General features: G+C 39.0%; 1 protein-coding gene across 2 annotated transcripts in view; it reads right to left on the bottom strand.

Annotated features, from left to right (window-relative positions):
* Positions 1-7,887: 7,887 nt before the first annotated feature.
* RAB28 (RAB28, member RAS oncogene family) overlaps positions 7,888-16,120 on the bottom strand; it is a 93,555-nt gene continuing 85,322 nt past the window's right edge. Inside the window, exon 7 of one of the 2 annotated variants that reach the window (XM_024741833.1) lies at positions 7,888-8,832. In XM_024741833.1, coding sequence (XP_024597601.1) covers positions 8,740-8,832 — 93 coding nt within the window. In that variant the 3' untranslated portion in view covers positions 7,888-8,739. Of the gene's footprint in view, positions 8,833-10,090; positions 10,181-16,120 lie in introns of those variants that run through there. The other variant, XM_024741834.1, reaches the window with a different exon arrangement.

Genomic DNA, 16,120 nt, shown 5'->3' with positions numbered 1-16,120 from the left:
AGCTGGAGGATTCACTTCCTTGTACAAGCAAAGGGCGCAAGAAAGCTTGGTAACTTCTGTTTGGGGGGTGGAGGGTGGGCAGGGGGACTTATAGGGAGGACTGAGGCTTCAGAGGAAGGGAGAGAAAAATAAGGAAAACAGAGGCTCCTTATATGGAAGGTGAGTTACTTTTGTTTTAATAAGCCACTTGTGTGCTGTGACTTTATACAATTCAAGTTAGAATAAACAATTCTGAACTAAAGCTTTCTAAGGATATTTACTGGGTATAAGAAACAATTTGACATTACTGAAATATGTTAAGACCAAAATAGAGGCACCAGGAAAACATCCCTGTAGGCATGAGTCTTCACTACCACACAGAGATCATATCTGCCTTTGCTCACGGTTGCTGGTGAAAGTCAGTCCACACCAGTGCCATGTAGAGGACTATACAGGTCAGGGAACCCACTACATTTGCATGAGGAATTTATTGTCTCTAATTCTGCCAAGGTCATGCAGAGGTGGGCACTTTCGTTTGCCATGAGCAGGATAAGTTGTACAACATTTCTGAAGTGCAGTTTGGCAAATTTTATAAAAATATAAAATATTTTCAAAATACCCTTTGAACCCAGCAATTCTACTTTTAGGATTTATCTCAAGGATAAATATATAAAGGAAAACATAGAAAGAGATACATAGGATGTTCAACAAAGCATACTTTATAATAATAGTGAAAACTCGAGGGGAAAACAAATGTCCATAGATTGCAGAATGACTAAATTATCCTGTTACACACTTGAAAACCATGAAACCATTAAAAATGGTGATGTTATTTATGTTTATGGATGTGGAAAATGTCTATAACATCACTTTTATTGACAAAAGCAAATTTCAAAATGAGTTATTTAATATAATGCAATTTATTATATGTATAGCTTCTGGAAATATGCATTTATGCATATTTGGAAGATGGTTTTTCACCAAAATGTCAACAATAATGAGCAGGGGAGGGGTGATTTTAATGTCTTTATTTTTCTCTGTATTAAGTATTTTACAGTACTTCTATAGTCAGAACAAATGATAGAGTTATTTTCATTTGGAGATTAAAATGTTTAAAGAAACTAGGCTAATTCCAACCTGATTTAATAGAGACTGTTAAAATTCATTCATTCTTTATTTTTACAGGCTCCCCTTGTAAATATATATTCATGTAATTCATTTATATATTCAGTCATGAAAACAGTTGTTCATTCATTTGAAGTTGTTTAATAAGCACCTACTGTGAATGAGTCACAGGAATGATAATAAGTAAGTATAACATGATAGCTAAGAGGTCAGGCTTCTGAGCCAGGCAGACCTGGGTTTGGATCCCTGTTCCACCACTCCCCAATTATACAACCTCAGACAGGTTATCAAACTGCCCCGAGCCTCAGTTTCCCTATCAGAGATAATACAAGTACTCATTGTATTAGCCACCTATTGCTGTGAAGCAAATTACCCCAAGATTTAGTGGCTTAAAACAATAATAATGATTTATTATCTCTCATAGTTTCTGTGGATCAGGAATTTGGGGGTACCTCACCTGGGTTCTTCTACCTGGAGGTCTCTTGGTGAAATTGCAGTCAGATGAAAAGCCAGAGGGTTCACTTCCAAGCTGGCTGCATCAGAGGGCTGGCAAATTGATAGCAAGAATCATAGGGGTCATCTTAAAGGCTAACACATATATCAAATGAGAAGAGGTTTATAAAGGGCTCAGTATATCTGCACTGCATCCATTGTAAGCCATGGTGATGATAAAGAGCACATATAACCTTATTCGCAAATGAGCCTCAGGAAACAGCCCAGAGACATTAAGTGGTTTGACCAGTCACACAGTCAATTTGATTCTTGAGCCAGGAGAAGCACATTTTCTAACTTGTCTCTACAGGGTCCCTTTTTCCCTGCAGGAAATCCCAGTGGAGACACAGAGGTGAGGGACCACTTGCTAGAACAAAGTAGTCACCAGAGTTGAAGATAAACAGATGTTTCAGAAGGAAGGATGGGGAAGCTGTCAGAGGATTCTGAATGTCAGGCTGAGGAAGTCATTTTCCTTTGAAGGAAAAGGGCATGAGGAACCATGGGGGGTTTGGAACAAGAGTGACTTAATTCAAACCTGTGCGTCAAATTCAGCAGGCTGTTGGAGCAACCCAGGCATCAGGGGATGAGGGCAGCAGCAGTGGAAAAGGAGGGGCCCGTGGCTGAGTCCTATCCGTGTGCAACCTGCGGATCTAGGTTAACTAAGGATTAAGGAGGCTGGGTCACAAGGCTTCCATGAGAATAGCTAGCTGAGCTGGTACGTGTACAGCACTGATGATACTTGCCTCCCTCGGCCCGAACACCAGCCCTGAGTCTCTTTCAATCTACAGTGTAAGAGACCTAAGAACATTCAATATGACTTGGAAGCAGGGCTTTAAAACAAATAGCCTGCCTTTCCTCTCACTTCCAGCTCTCCAGTGTGGAAAACTGATGAAATGAAGGGCGAGACAGAATGGAATGTATGTGGTCTGAGCTCAGCCCAAAGGCCCTGCTCTACTGAAAGGCTCAATTCCTGGGGATGAAGGTGCTGGGAGGGTTGTCTCACTCAAGGCTGTCAGGCCAAGCCTCACTTCCCGTCAAATCGGTTCTGACCACTCCTTCACCCCTGTCTGGAGGCACTGAGCTGCTCTCAGCATGCTGCCCACCATTTTACCAGGATGGATTCTCTCCTGATACCTAGGATGCCAGGATGCCCTGCTAACTTGAGGGCAGAGACTGTGTCCCTAGGCACATCATGTCCCGAGGGCTTAGCCTGAACACTATGATTCCGCTCTCCAGATGAGTTTGACAAATAATTTTCTCTCCTAATTTCATCAGCTTTACATCCAGACGCTGAGGTTGCGATCTAAAGCGCTGAATTCATCCCATCAATAGGGTTGCCATTCATATCACAGGTCTTATAGATTCAATCACCCATTTTCCAGGATAATTAAGTGACCGGCTCTAACAAAACAGTGTGACAATTTTCTAGAAGAGGGAAATAAAGCAATGTGAGAAAGGAACGTGTTTTTTTTTTTTCTAATTGGCACAACGATTCTAATATAGGGCTTAGCAGTAGCCTTATCCATACAGATTTTATTTGGCCAATATAACTTTAAAACTTGGATTGGAATGGCTTTAGACAGGCAAATGCTCTCCAAATCACTGCCCACCCCCTACTGTCTTATGCTCTTTAACTGCTTTGTAGTCATTCATTTACCTACCTAGCCCCTGATGCCATATGAGTTTGCAACCCTGCAACATGACCCAACACTTCATAAAGCATAAAGCAGGGGTTTGCAAGGTTCTTTCTTAGGCTGGATCAAAATCTTCTTTGTATAGCTTCTATCTATCCCTCCCATTTCTGGAGTTCTATAGGTTCTATATTGGAAGTTTAACCTTTTTCTAAGGCGTGGTCTTTCACCTATTTGGAGATGACCAACAGAGTATCTCTCAGGCCCTCCCTTTTCCATCTTAAGCATACTGCCCTCCTTCAACTATTTCTTATGACACTGGATCCCCTCACCATAATCAGAACGTGCCCTCTTAAAGAGGGGCATCCATAAGAGGAAAGATAATGCAGGCATGGTCTAATCTCTTCTAATTCAAAGTGTAATCCAAAAGCCAGCAGCATTAGTATCACTTGGTAGCTTGTTATAAATGCAGAGCCTCAGGCTTTCCTGGTGGCACAGTGGTTGAGAGTCTGCCTGCCGATGCAGGGGACACGGGTTCGTGCCCCAGTCCGGGAAGATCCGACATGCCGCGGAGCGGCTGGGCCTGTGAGCCATGGCTGCTGAGCCTGCACGTCCGGAGCCTGTGCTCCGCAAAGGGAGAGGCCACAACAGTGAGAGGCCCGCATACCACCAATAAATAAATAAATAAATAAATAAATAAATAATAAAATAAATGCAGAGCCTCAAACCCCACCCTAGAGCTACTAAATCAAGATTCTCCAGGTGATTCCTATACACAAAACAACTCAGAGAACAGAGACTCTTTTGGTATTAACATAGCCTAAGATTACGAGTCAGTCTTTTAAGAGGCAATTATATTGTTGACCCTGATTCCTGTTATCTGAAATCCCTGTTTTTTCACTCACTGCTAAGCCACATCTTCCTATACGATATTAGGGTTTTATTGAAGCATTTAACAGTCTGATTACAGAGTCTGGTAACTCTGTTTGATGAGTTATACATGTACCTAGACTAAGATTTTAAGGATAAAATACAGATCACATTCATCTCTTTGATGCCAAGCAAAGGCCCGGATACATGACAGCTGCTTATGTAAGAAGTAACAAAAAAATAAACTAACACTTGCCAAAATGATAAAGGAAACTGAGTCACGCTGTTAAACGATTCGTGGCATGGCGTGATCTGGGGCTCAGTGTCGGAGACTGGGATTCTCCCCACTTCTCACCTCTGCTCCCTCGGGGTCAGCTCTGTACTTGGGCAGGGTCGCCCTTTGTGTCCTCAAGACGGCTGCCAGCGTTGCTCAGAGCTACAGCCTTCTCAACCTAGTTCAGCGGGCAAAGAGTCATTTGGAAACTTGAGGGGGTGGGAGCTTTCTTCTTTTCTCTTTTCTTTTTCAGAAACCTCAGCAAATGTACCCTCCAGTTTCATTAGCTCGGATGGAATTAACCACTCATTTCTGAGCCAATCCCTGAGGCCAAGAGGAATTAATATCCTAATAGGTTTAAGCCAATGAGAATCTACCCCTAGAGCCGTGAGAGGCTGAAAATGGAGGAGGGCTCCATCAGGAAATCAGGAAACTGTTGCTGGGAGAAGTGGTGACATGATGTTGGAGAGGAGGCCGACAGATGTCTGCCACAATGCTCAAAAGGTCTGCATTTCCATTTCCTCTGAATCTTGCGACTGTTTTTCAGGATGTCCAACATTATAGCAATCACCAGAATGGGTTATGGCCAGAAAACTTTTCTATTTTTAAACGGCACACAAATTATTATGCCCCATCACATTGTTTCAGTGATCGACTTTAAAGGGCCCTGGCTTACCTCCTCCTGGAATAATAAAGCAGTCACAGGAGGAGTTCTTTGGGCCACTCCAAAAACCACTCCAGAGTGGTTTGCCACACATAATAGAGGGTGCATTTGAAAGGCAGCATCCAATGACCAGTTCTGGCTGAAAACTTTTGTGTTTTCAAAAGTTCAATAAGCAGAAGTGACCACAATGTGTTTGAAACTTTATAGCATGCGTCTTCAGGAGACAAAGTGCCTAAAACTAGATGGAAAGACTTGTAATTTTTTAAATTAAAAACTGTAGACAGGAGAGGTAACAGTCAAAGTAAAATAAGCATGAATCCTACGTTTTTGTTTCAAAAATAAAACCCGAGGTATGGGGAAAATTGTAATATGGAATTCAGAAATCTGCTTTGGCCATATGCTCTATTGCATGTTCACTGTGCTTGCTTTCCTTGAGCCAAAGGCTCTCAATGACTGGTCAAGCTTAGAGGGGAGAGACATAAAACCAATGAGACCAAAGGCAGGGGAGGTATTTTTCTGTCCTTACCTCAGCGATCAGAGGGCAAATTTACAACCACTAGCCTCTCTGGACACACAGCTTGCTGGTCTAGATGGTCGGTGTGAGAAAGTGGTGATGGCCAGCACTAGCCATCACCACTTCTCAAAAGAACATAACACCCAGGCCTGGTCAACCCACAGGAAGGCCAGTTGTGATCTTCACAAATGGAAGGCAACCTAATTCGGTACCCAGCCTAGGCCATCCCATCTCAGAAATGGTTTGTGTGGACCCTGGCTTTACCACTTACTCGAAGAGGGACTTGGTGTAATCACTCACTCCCCACTTCGATGTCCTCATGTGCATGACAGGAACAGTGATAACCTTCTCAAAGATAGGGTGAAAATATAATAGCTCATGTGATAAGGGCCTGGAAATGTCCCAGACAGAGCAAGCCCACAAAGGCCATTCTCTTGCCTGCCCCGTTCAGGCCCATTCGGTGCTCTGACTTTATAAACACATAACTAAAGTATTTTGGTCTGATCATAGACCCTATATAATATCTCTCAGCCTTCTCCAGATGCCTGTACAATCATATATATGTGTTAAGTTATACCTTTTAGTTCTGCAATAATTGGGACTGAAAAAAAAGAACTTTTGAAAACTCTTCAAATTTTCACATACATATATAAATGACATGAAATGATCAAAAGGGCATGGCCTCACCCCTTACTGAATGTAAAGCCTTGGGTAAGTTTAGTTCAGTAGTAGACTTCAATCAGTCACAGCTTTAAAACAGCAGCAACAATAACAAACATCTCTCCCACTAGACTGTAGGGTCCTTGAGGGTTGAAATCTTTTACTCAACTTTATATCCTGCTAAAGGCCCTAGCAGACTGACCAGCATATATTAGAAAGATGTTGAAAGGAAGGATAAACTGAACTATCTTGAAGGGCATGCCACCTTGAAAGGCTTAAAAAGGCTGCTTAGTTGCTATAAAATGAAAAATACAGAAATCAAAGTAATGAAAGACTGGACTCAATGTCTAACAAGTACAGCAGTCACGATTTTTTTTTTTTTTTTTTCAGTACGCGGGACTCTCACTGCTGTGGCCTCTCCCGTTGCGGAGCACAGGCTCCAGACGCGCAGGCTCAGCGGCCATGGCTCACGGGCCCAGCCACTCCGCGGCATGTGGGATCTTCCCGGACCAGGGCACGAACCCGCGTCCCCTGCATCGGCAGGGGGACTCTCAACCACTGTGCCACCAGGGAAGCCCCACAATTTTTAAATTTCAAACCACTCTTGAAAAAGTGTCACTCTGGCTGAGGGACAGAAGATCTCCTATGGGGTCTACCTCTGTGATTCCATGACCTCTTGCAAGTTCCTTTATTTCTCTCTTTTTTTTTTAAATATGATTATACCAGAGCAGCTCACGGCCCTGCCTGCCCCTGCCCAGGTCCTGGGACAGCAGGGAGAACCAGAAGCAGTCCTGCTCACCCAGCACCAGAACCACCAGGGGCTTTCCCACCTCTGGCAAGTTCCTTTTTCCCTCCAGACTTCGGTTTCGTTAGCCACACAAGATGTGAAATAACAAGTTTTCTAAAATCCCTTATGGCTGTAAGATTAAATGTCCAAAATTTCTACACACACCTCTGGCAAGTCTCCTATGAGGAACGCACCCTGATAGGCACTCCTAAAGGACATGAGAAAAAAGAGACCCAGGACTGTCCTTCAATAAGCTCATGGTCTATGAACAATAAAACACAAAGACACAAATAACTGTGATGCAAGGCTGGAAGGTGTAATGGCCATCCAAGAGGTGCTCATGTGGAATTTGCAGCTGTGGAGACACGAGTGGTTTTGCAGAGGAGAAGCATTCATCCCGTTTCGACGTGGCCAATACAGAGCACCCATATGCCAGCCTGGCACTGTGCCTGCACACAAAAAACACAACACAACTGTTACCAAGACAGAGAGAGCCCTGCCCTCATGGTGTCTAAAGGCTGACTGAAAGAAGGCAGACATTTAGAGAGGGGGAAGGAATTCCAGGCAGAGGGACCTGTGCAGCAAAGACAGGAAGGCAGAGCATCAGAAAGCATCAGTCACACAGGAGTGAGCCGTGGCTCCACTGGCACAGAGGCAGGCAGTACACAGAAGAGCAGCATGAGAAAAGGTAGGCGGGTAGGATGCAGCTGATATGGAGCTCCTGAAATGCCAGGCTATGGGGTCTGATTTTAACTAGTCCAACAAATGCCCTAACAACTCTAAGGGACTGAATGTTTATTAAACTTCACATGATCAGTGATTTGTATCCAAAAACACTTTGTTTTTCTGTAACTAAAGGGAAGATGGCTGAAAGAAAATTCTCCCCCCAAAGTAATTTAAATAAATTTATTTGCAGGAGAAAAACATCTGAACATCAGGTACAGTCTGATCCACAATGATCCACCAATAGTCATAATTCATTCTGGAAGTACTCTTACACAGTTGGCAGGAGAAAGTCCACATGGAGCATCAGCTGAACGTTTATCAGAATTCACAAAGCCATCTAACCTGAGTATTACACAACACGTAATGATCATGATACAATAATAAAAATACAATATCCAATACTCACTACTTTGTGAGCTACAGCTAAAATATAAAGTATTTAGGCTCTTTATAAAAAAATGAAAAAAATATTTCTATTATAGCTTTATTTCAAGCATTTTCAGTTAGATACAGCTTTATATATTTTCACTCACAATAGACAGCAAAAGGATGCCTTCTTAAGTATCTGTAGATAAAATATATTACTCGTTTAAATGTACTCTGAAGCATACTTTGCCAGGTATGAGTTCAGATAAGAGTATGAAACGGTGCTGTGGCAAAATCCTGGCTGATGATCAAGACTTAGATAGTTTTCATATTTGTTTAAAACAACTTACATCAGGGAAAAAAGAAGTGAGGACATAAAGAGAACCAACATTATTCTTTTTCAGTGAAGCAGTCTAATTCCAGAGAACGGACTTTCCATTTTGAATTCAAAGTGTGTGGTCCCAAAGTTGAATTTTTTCCAGTCCAAGGAGCTGCCTGCGGCTGAGGCAACAGGCAATGATGAAGCGAGTTGAGAGGAAAGCGTTAACTGAACTACAGAGATGGTCACTGATAAAACAAGTTTCTACAGGTCCTCGAGCCCACACAGAGGCGAAGGGGAGCCAGAACTATCAATACAGAAGAAAAATGTGCTCACTGAACTGCACACACAGAGCTTCTAGGAGGGTTAACAGTTCTTGACATAGGTTCCTGGTTGTAGTTTACAATATCTGCCTTCACCACCCTCTGTCATAAAAGAAAACAAAGTTATTATCAGGACATCAGAACATTTAGAAAGAGCTCCTTAAAGTATATTTTTATTTTCTGAACTTTGGTGAACTCCTGATGATAGACATCATAAATGAAGCAGGAGCTGATATTAAAAGAACCAGCCAGGACCAACTAAGGTCAAGCTGGGATATATTTTGGTGGAGGGTGAGGGAGTAGCAGGGCAGGGGTAATTCTGTTAAGGATGTAATAGCATTTCTTTTACTGAGTCTTCTCTGGTTTTATGACAATAATAACTTGAGGTTACCAAAAGTCTAATAAAAAATTGGCAAATCAATATGAAAAATTAAGCCCTGGTTATAATTTAAAGCAAAGGAATTAAAATTAATCATTTATATATCTCAATAGATAAGATCTCACCATTTCAAAGAATATCATTATTTATTAATATTTCCATAAATCATTATATCCAGTCATAACTTTTTAAAGAATGTTTATCAATTTGTGAGTTAGTGAAGAGATAAAATGTCAGAGAAGTTACATATAAGAAGAAATGTTTTAAGCAACCCAATTTTTAAAACTGTTCTCCCAAATCCCTAACTTACTTCCAAATAGCTCACTATTGGTTATGAATAATGACTCTAACAAAATATAGAATAATGAGAAAGTTAGAAAATTACCTCATATTCATGTTTTTAAAATAATTTAAACCGAAAGACACTTTTAACTCTTCCTTCCTTCCCTCTAACACACACTTCAAGGAATATCTTAAACAATGAATTTAGCAATATGCCCTAACATTCATCTCTAAGTAATTATTTAAAGCAAAACACATCCTTTATTGTTTTCAACTCTTTTACTAACTCTGCACACACAAGCAGACAAAGAAGGGTAACTCAAGGCAAATTTAAAAAATACTCTTTCAATTACCAGGCTATTTCAGGAAAAAATGGTAAGGAATGAATAATGAAATAACTGCCTCAATTCTCCACTTCACTGCACATGTAATAAACACAACCATAAAGACAAATACGTTTGAAAGTAACTGAAATATTATTTTAATTTTTTCCCAATTCCTTGTGTAAGTCATAAGTCTCCCAGCAAAGGATCAATTTTTCAAAGTTCTAAACCAGGACTTATGCAATATTAATTCCCAGTAATGTACAATAATCATTTGAACTTCTCTATTCATAAAGAATAAAGAACAAGACAACATTCACTAGTTCTCCCCACCCTCCTCCCCCAAACTGCAACAGTTTATCAATTAATACCTGCACTACTGTACTGAACAGATTCTACTCTGAGCAGAGTTGGTATGTTGATTATCTTCTTCCGGGTACTTCACTATTTCTGCCCTGACAATATGCTGTCAATTCCATACAACATAAGATGCAGAAGAAAGAGGAAAAAAAGAAAGAAAAATGGAAAGTTTACTCAATGACTGAAAATAGAAGGGAACAAACACCAAAGGAGAAAAAGAAATACACACATAAATTTAAACATGTCACAAAAGAAACAGCAAAATATATGCATATAAAAGTAAAGAAAATGAACAAAGATCCAAGAAACATTGTTCTCTACAATTCTATTTAATTACTGAAATAGACATGTCTACTGAACCTCTCAGAGAAGCTGTGGGTTCTATTTTTGATATCACAATTACACATAATATATATAACGCCCAATATTTCAGAGGGCAGCTAAGAATTTGGGGGCTTTTCTATGCTAAAGTGCAGCCAAGGTACCAATTCAATTTCTTTTTACAAACATTACTGAGGATCTACTATGTGCCAGTTGCTCTACACTAGGAACAAATGATGAATTACACAGGATTTGTTCATAAGTTGCTATGGACCTAATGGGAAGAGAACATGTACACAGCTAGTTGTCATACCAGATAAGTGCTTTACTAGTGGACTTAAAAATATGTTGTGGGAACAAAGAAGGAGTGATTCATTTTCTTTGAAGGTGGGGAGAGGATGCATAAATCAGAGGAAGTTATATGTCATTTACAATTTTTACATTTAATAATATTTATTACTTTTCAAAGACTTTCTTTTGAAGCTCATTCCCCCACCCCTCATATAACCCTAACCTCCATGTTTCCAAATTCCATACAGAAATAAATAAGTTCAAAACACACTTTTCTATCATTTTAAAAAAAAATTCTGACATACAATATTTAAGCACAACAGCTGTTGTTTTCAAATATCTAAGAGTTTCGCTAAATAAAGAATCAAAGCTAGTTAGGTTTTTTGATTGCTATAACCCTTAAGATGAAAAGACCACATATGACAAATACGATAGAGATAACACACGCTCCCCCAATTTTTTGGACTTGAAACTATCCTTGCTTTTAATGAGTTCAAATATTTATTTCAGAAATATCTTCCTTCATAATAGCATCTATTAATTAGCACATACAGAAAAAAACATGTTAATCAGGTTGCTGCTTGTGATAATGTTTATAAAGACAGGATAAACAACTGAGAGTGAATGAACAGGACACTACGGTATATTAGCCTTGGATGGGCTCTGCTTCAGTTCTCTAGCAGGCAGTATTAACTTCTGGATAAGACTCATGATTTACTAGGCACTCAGCCTGATGCTATCAACAGAAGCATTACCAACTGCCACACGACGTATGAGGGGGGGCCCATCAGTGAAACGCTGAACACCAGCATCTGGCCTCCCCAAAACTAATTGTTTCACACCAAACTATGGGTTACAATAAAGAGAAGGGATTTTCATAATCAGTAAGCAACTCATTAATCCTCCAAAATGATGGTTTAAACCCTATCCTATAAACACAACCAGGTTACTGACCTGTGTTCAAGACATTCTGGTCAAAGTTATTGACTAACATAAATGACTTGGATTTTCACCATTAATTCTCATCAAATTAAAGAAGAACTAACAAGGCAACATCTTTCTTGGGGACCTTGGCTGTTTGACATAAAGCTTTGCACAAAGTTCCTGAACTGGAAGCCAGAACCAAAGCTCTGCATATTCAGAGCTTTGCTTTCTATGAGTAAAAAAAGCATAATTTCCATGTCATAAACTTCATGAGAGGCGATTTCACAGTAGTCGGCTTGTTTACAAGTCATTCATTCATTGACATTTTCAGAGAAAATGTTTCCTACAAAACACCCACCTTTATTTTTGGAGCCACAAAGAACACTCAATTACTCTCTGCTATTAGTCAGTTGAGTGAAAATAATGCAGTGGCCCTAAGAGGAAGGGAGCTGTGTGGCTGAACACCAGCTTAACCCTTGTTTTGTGAAAGAGTTGTGAGCAGATACTGGAAATGGTAGCTCTCCATAAGGGTAAGAAAGCAAGCAACCTAGGAGTTGAGGTAAGGTATAAGCAGTAGAGACTGACTCTTCGGAAGACACTAAAGATAAATTTGGTCAATTCTACAACTGTGTTTTAGTCCAGATAGTAGTAACAAATTTACCTTTGCAAAAGTCATAGTTTATCATGCTCAGGATATGGAGTAAACATACTTTGACAGCTGAAACACCTGTCACTATCACTCATTCAAAGCAAACCACTATTCTAGGTATTGGAAATATTCATATAAATAATACATGATCTCTGTTTTTTGAGACGCATAAGAGTCTAGCATGGAAAACAGATGTGTAAACTATTAAAGAATATTAAATAAATTAAAGAATACTATGATTGATACAAATTCGAAGTGCAGAGATTATAGGTTACCATTTAAAAGCATGGATATAACATTTTGAAAAGCATGATACTTTACACACAGTGGGAGCTTTTTTTTCTGTATAATATGCCATTATAGGCTGCCAGTAACATTCACAACTTTGGGCAAGTTACTTCACCTCTTTGGTCTTCACCCTCTCCTAATCTGTAAAATGCAAGGTTTATCTACATGGTTTTATCCCATCTGGTTTTGAAACTATATGAAAAGATAAATTTTAAAAGTGAATAGTGAAAGAAAAAAATGGAATATGATCTATAGGTCTTAGCAATATTTTATTGGAACTGTCTCCTCAGGCAAGGGAAGTAAAAGCAAAATAAATAAATGGAACCTACTCAAACTTAAAAGCTTATGCAGAGAAGCACAGGGAGATCAGCACGGTGCTTTGTGACCACCTAGAGGGGTGGGATAGGGAGGGTGGGAGGGAGATGCAAGAGGGAGGGGATATGCATATATATGTATACGTATAACTGATTCACTTTGTTGTACAGCAGAAACTAACACTACATTGTAAAGCAATTATACTCCAATAAAGATGTTAAAAAAAGAAAGAAAAAAAGCTTATGCAGAGAGAAGGAAAGCATCAACAAAAGGCCACATTAAATAAGCATTAAATAATGAAAAGGCCACCTAATGAATGGGAGAAAATATTTGCAAATGATATATCTGATAAAGAGTTAATATCCAAAATATAGAAAAAGCTCATACAACTCAGTATAAAAAAACAAAGAAAAAAACAGATTTAAAAATGTTCAGAGGACCTGAATAGACATTTTCCCACACAAAACATACAGATGGCCAAGACACATGAAAATATGCTCAACAATGCTAATCATCAAGAAAATGCAAACCAGAACCTCAATGAGATTATCACCTCACACCTGTCAGAATGACTACCGTCAAAAGGACAAGAAATAACAAGTTGGCAAGAATGTGTAAAAAAGAGAACCCTAGTATACTGTTGGTGGGAATGTAAATTGGTGCAGCCACGATGGAAAACACTATGGAAGTTCCCCAAAAAACTAAAAATAGAAATACCATATGATCCAGTAATTCCATTCTTGGGTATATATCTGTAGAAAATGAAGACATTATTTGAAAAGATATATGCACCCCAATGTTCATAGCAGCATTATTTACAATAACCAAGACATGGAAGTCATGTAAGTGTCCATCAACACATGAATGGATAAAGAAGATGTGCCACACACAAACACACACACATACAGACACACAATGGAATATTACTCAGCCATAAAGAGAATGCAATTTTGCCATCTGCAACATGGATGGAGTTGGAGGCTATTATGTTTGGTGAAATAAGTCAGATAGAGAAAAACAAATATTATGTGCTTTCACTTATTTGTGGAATCTAAAAAATAAAACAAACAAACTAATATAACAAAACGGAAATAGACTCACAGATATGGAGAACAAACTAGTGGTTACCAGTGGGGAGAGAGAAGAGGGAAGGGGCAGGATAGGGGAAGGGGACTAAGAGGTACAAACTCCTAGGTATAAAATAAATAAAATACAAGGATGTAATGTACAGCACAGGAAATACAGCCAATATTTTTAAATAACTTTATATGGAGTGTAATCTGTAAAAATAACAAATCACTATGTTGTACACCTGAAACCAATATAATATTTTAAGTCAACTATAATTCAATAAAAAAGAAAAGAAATTAATGCATACCTAGTTCAAACCAAACAAAGTCATAGTTTATTAACTGGCCAGTGAAAATGCCACTAATTGGGAATTGTAAAAAATGCATCTAGAGCATACTTAACATATTTGTCTGCCTTCATGTATTCTGGGAGTCCTTGAGGACAAGGACTTTAACCTATTCATCTTTGTATCCCAGATTCTAGGGTTCTGGCACAAAGTAGACTCTCAAAAAGTGTTTGCTGTATTAATAAGCTGCATTCCCTTTCTTTTCTCCCTCTTTCCTTCCTTGAAAAGCTTGTAAAGTGTGTTGATAACTCATTTTATATGACTCCCAAACACGAATAATCTAGATTAGAATTAAAATAGCAGAATCTCTTTAATCAGTGAATGGAACTAAGACTAAAACCTTATTATAAATATTTGTCACAAATGAAATTACTATAGTGTCAACTTGTGTGTAACTGGTGAGTCTATAGTCTAGCTCTTTCTGTATAAAATAATACAAAACACTTTATCACTTTGTGACACCGAATTCCCTCAGGAATCTTTCAAATGACATAAAAATTACAGAAAACAGGTGCATAAGCTCTCTCTCTCTCCCTCCCTTTCCTCCCTACTCCCCCACTCTCTATAGATATAAAATCTGAACTTCTTTGGTTTTAAATGAACTTTCAGAAGACATCAAATGGCCAACAGGTACATGAAAAGATGCTCAATATCACTAATCATCAAATTAAAACTACAATGAGATAGCAACTCACACCTGTTAGAATGGCTGTCATCAAGAATATAACCCTGGTGGCACAGTGGTTGAGAGTCCGCCTGCCGATGCAGGGGACATGGGTTCGTGTCCCAGTCCGGGAAGATCCCACATGCCACTGAGCGGCTGGGCCCGTGAGCCATGGCCGCTGAGCCTTTGTGTCAGGAGCCTGTGCTCGGCAACGGGAGAGGCCACAACAGTGAGAGGCCTGCATACCGCAAAAAAAAAAAAAAAAAAAAAAAAAGAATATAAGAGAGAAGTGCTGGTGAGGACGTGGAGAAAAGGAAACCCTTATGCACTATGGGTGGGAATGTAAATTGGTGCAGCTACTGGAAAACAATATGGAGTTTCCTCAAAAAGTTAAGAATAGAACTACCATACCATCCAGCAGTTCCACCTCTGGGTATTTATCCGAAGAAAATGAAACAATAACTCAAAAAGGTATATGCACCCCCCTGTTCATTATAGTGTTATTTATAATAAGTAAAATATGGAAACAACTTAAGTGTCCATTGATAGGTGAATAAAGAAAATGTGGTGTGTGTGTGTATATATATATATATATATTCAATGATGAATGAATGGATAGGGAAAACATGGAATATATATACAATGGAATATTATTCAGCCATAAAAAGGAAATATTGCCATTTGTGACAACATGAACAGACTTTGAGCATATTGTGCAAAATGAGATAAGTCAGACAGAGAAAGACAAGTACTGTAGGATATTACTCATATGTGGAATTTTAAAAAGCCAAACTTGTAAAAACAAAGAATAAAATGGTGGTTTCCAGGAGATGGGGGGGACAAGAAAGATGTTGTCCTGTCAAATGTTGTGTCAAATACATTTCAATTTAAAAAAAAACTCTGCTTAACACAGCTTGCAAGTATGTTCTTAGAAACATCTTTTAAAAATAATGAACTTTTAAAAAAAATAAAAAAAAAATAAATAAAATTTTAAAAAAATAATGAACTTTCAAAAATGTTTCCACTGTGAAATAAATAATTTAACTGGCAAAAACACCAAATTCATTGATTTCAGGAATGGAGAATGAGGTTTTCCTATACAAAGGATTCTGACAAACACAATAAAGGAGGGCTCTAGCAGCTTGAATTCATCTTCAAATGAATGAATTCAAAGTCA

The sequence above is a fragment of the Neophocaena asiaeorientalis genome, unplaced genomic scaffold (genome assembly GCF_003031525.2).
Source record: "Neophocaena asiaeorientalis asiaeorientalis breed wild unplaced genomic scaffold, Neophocaena_asiaeorientalis_V1.1 scaffold218, whole genome shotgun sequence".
NCBI classification, from domain to species: domain Eukaryota; kingdom Metazoa; phylum Chordata; class Mammalia; order Artiodactyla; family Phocoenidae; genus Neophocaena; species Neophocaena asiaeorientalis.
This window is presented reverse-complemented; position numbering and strand designations above follow the sequence as displayed.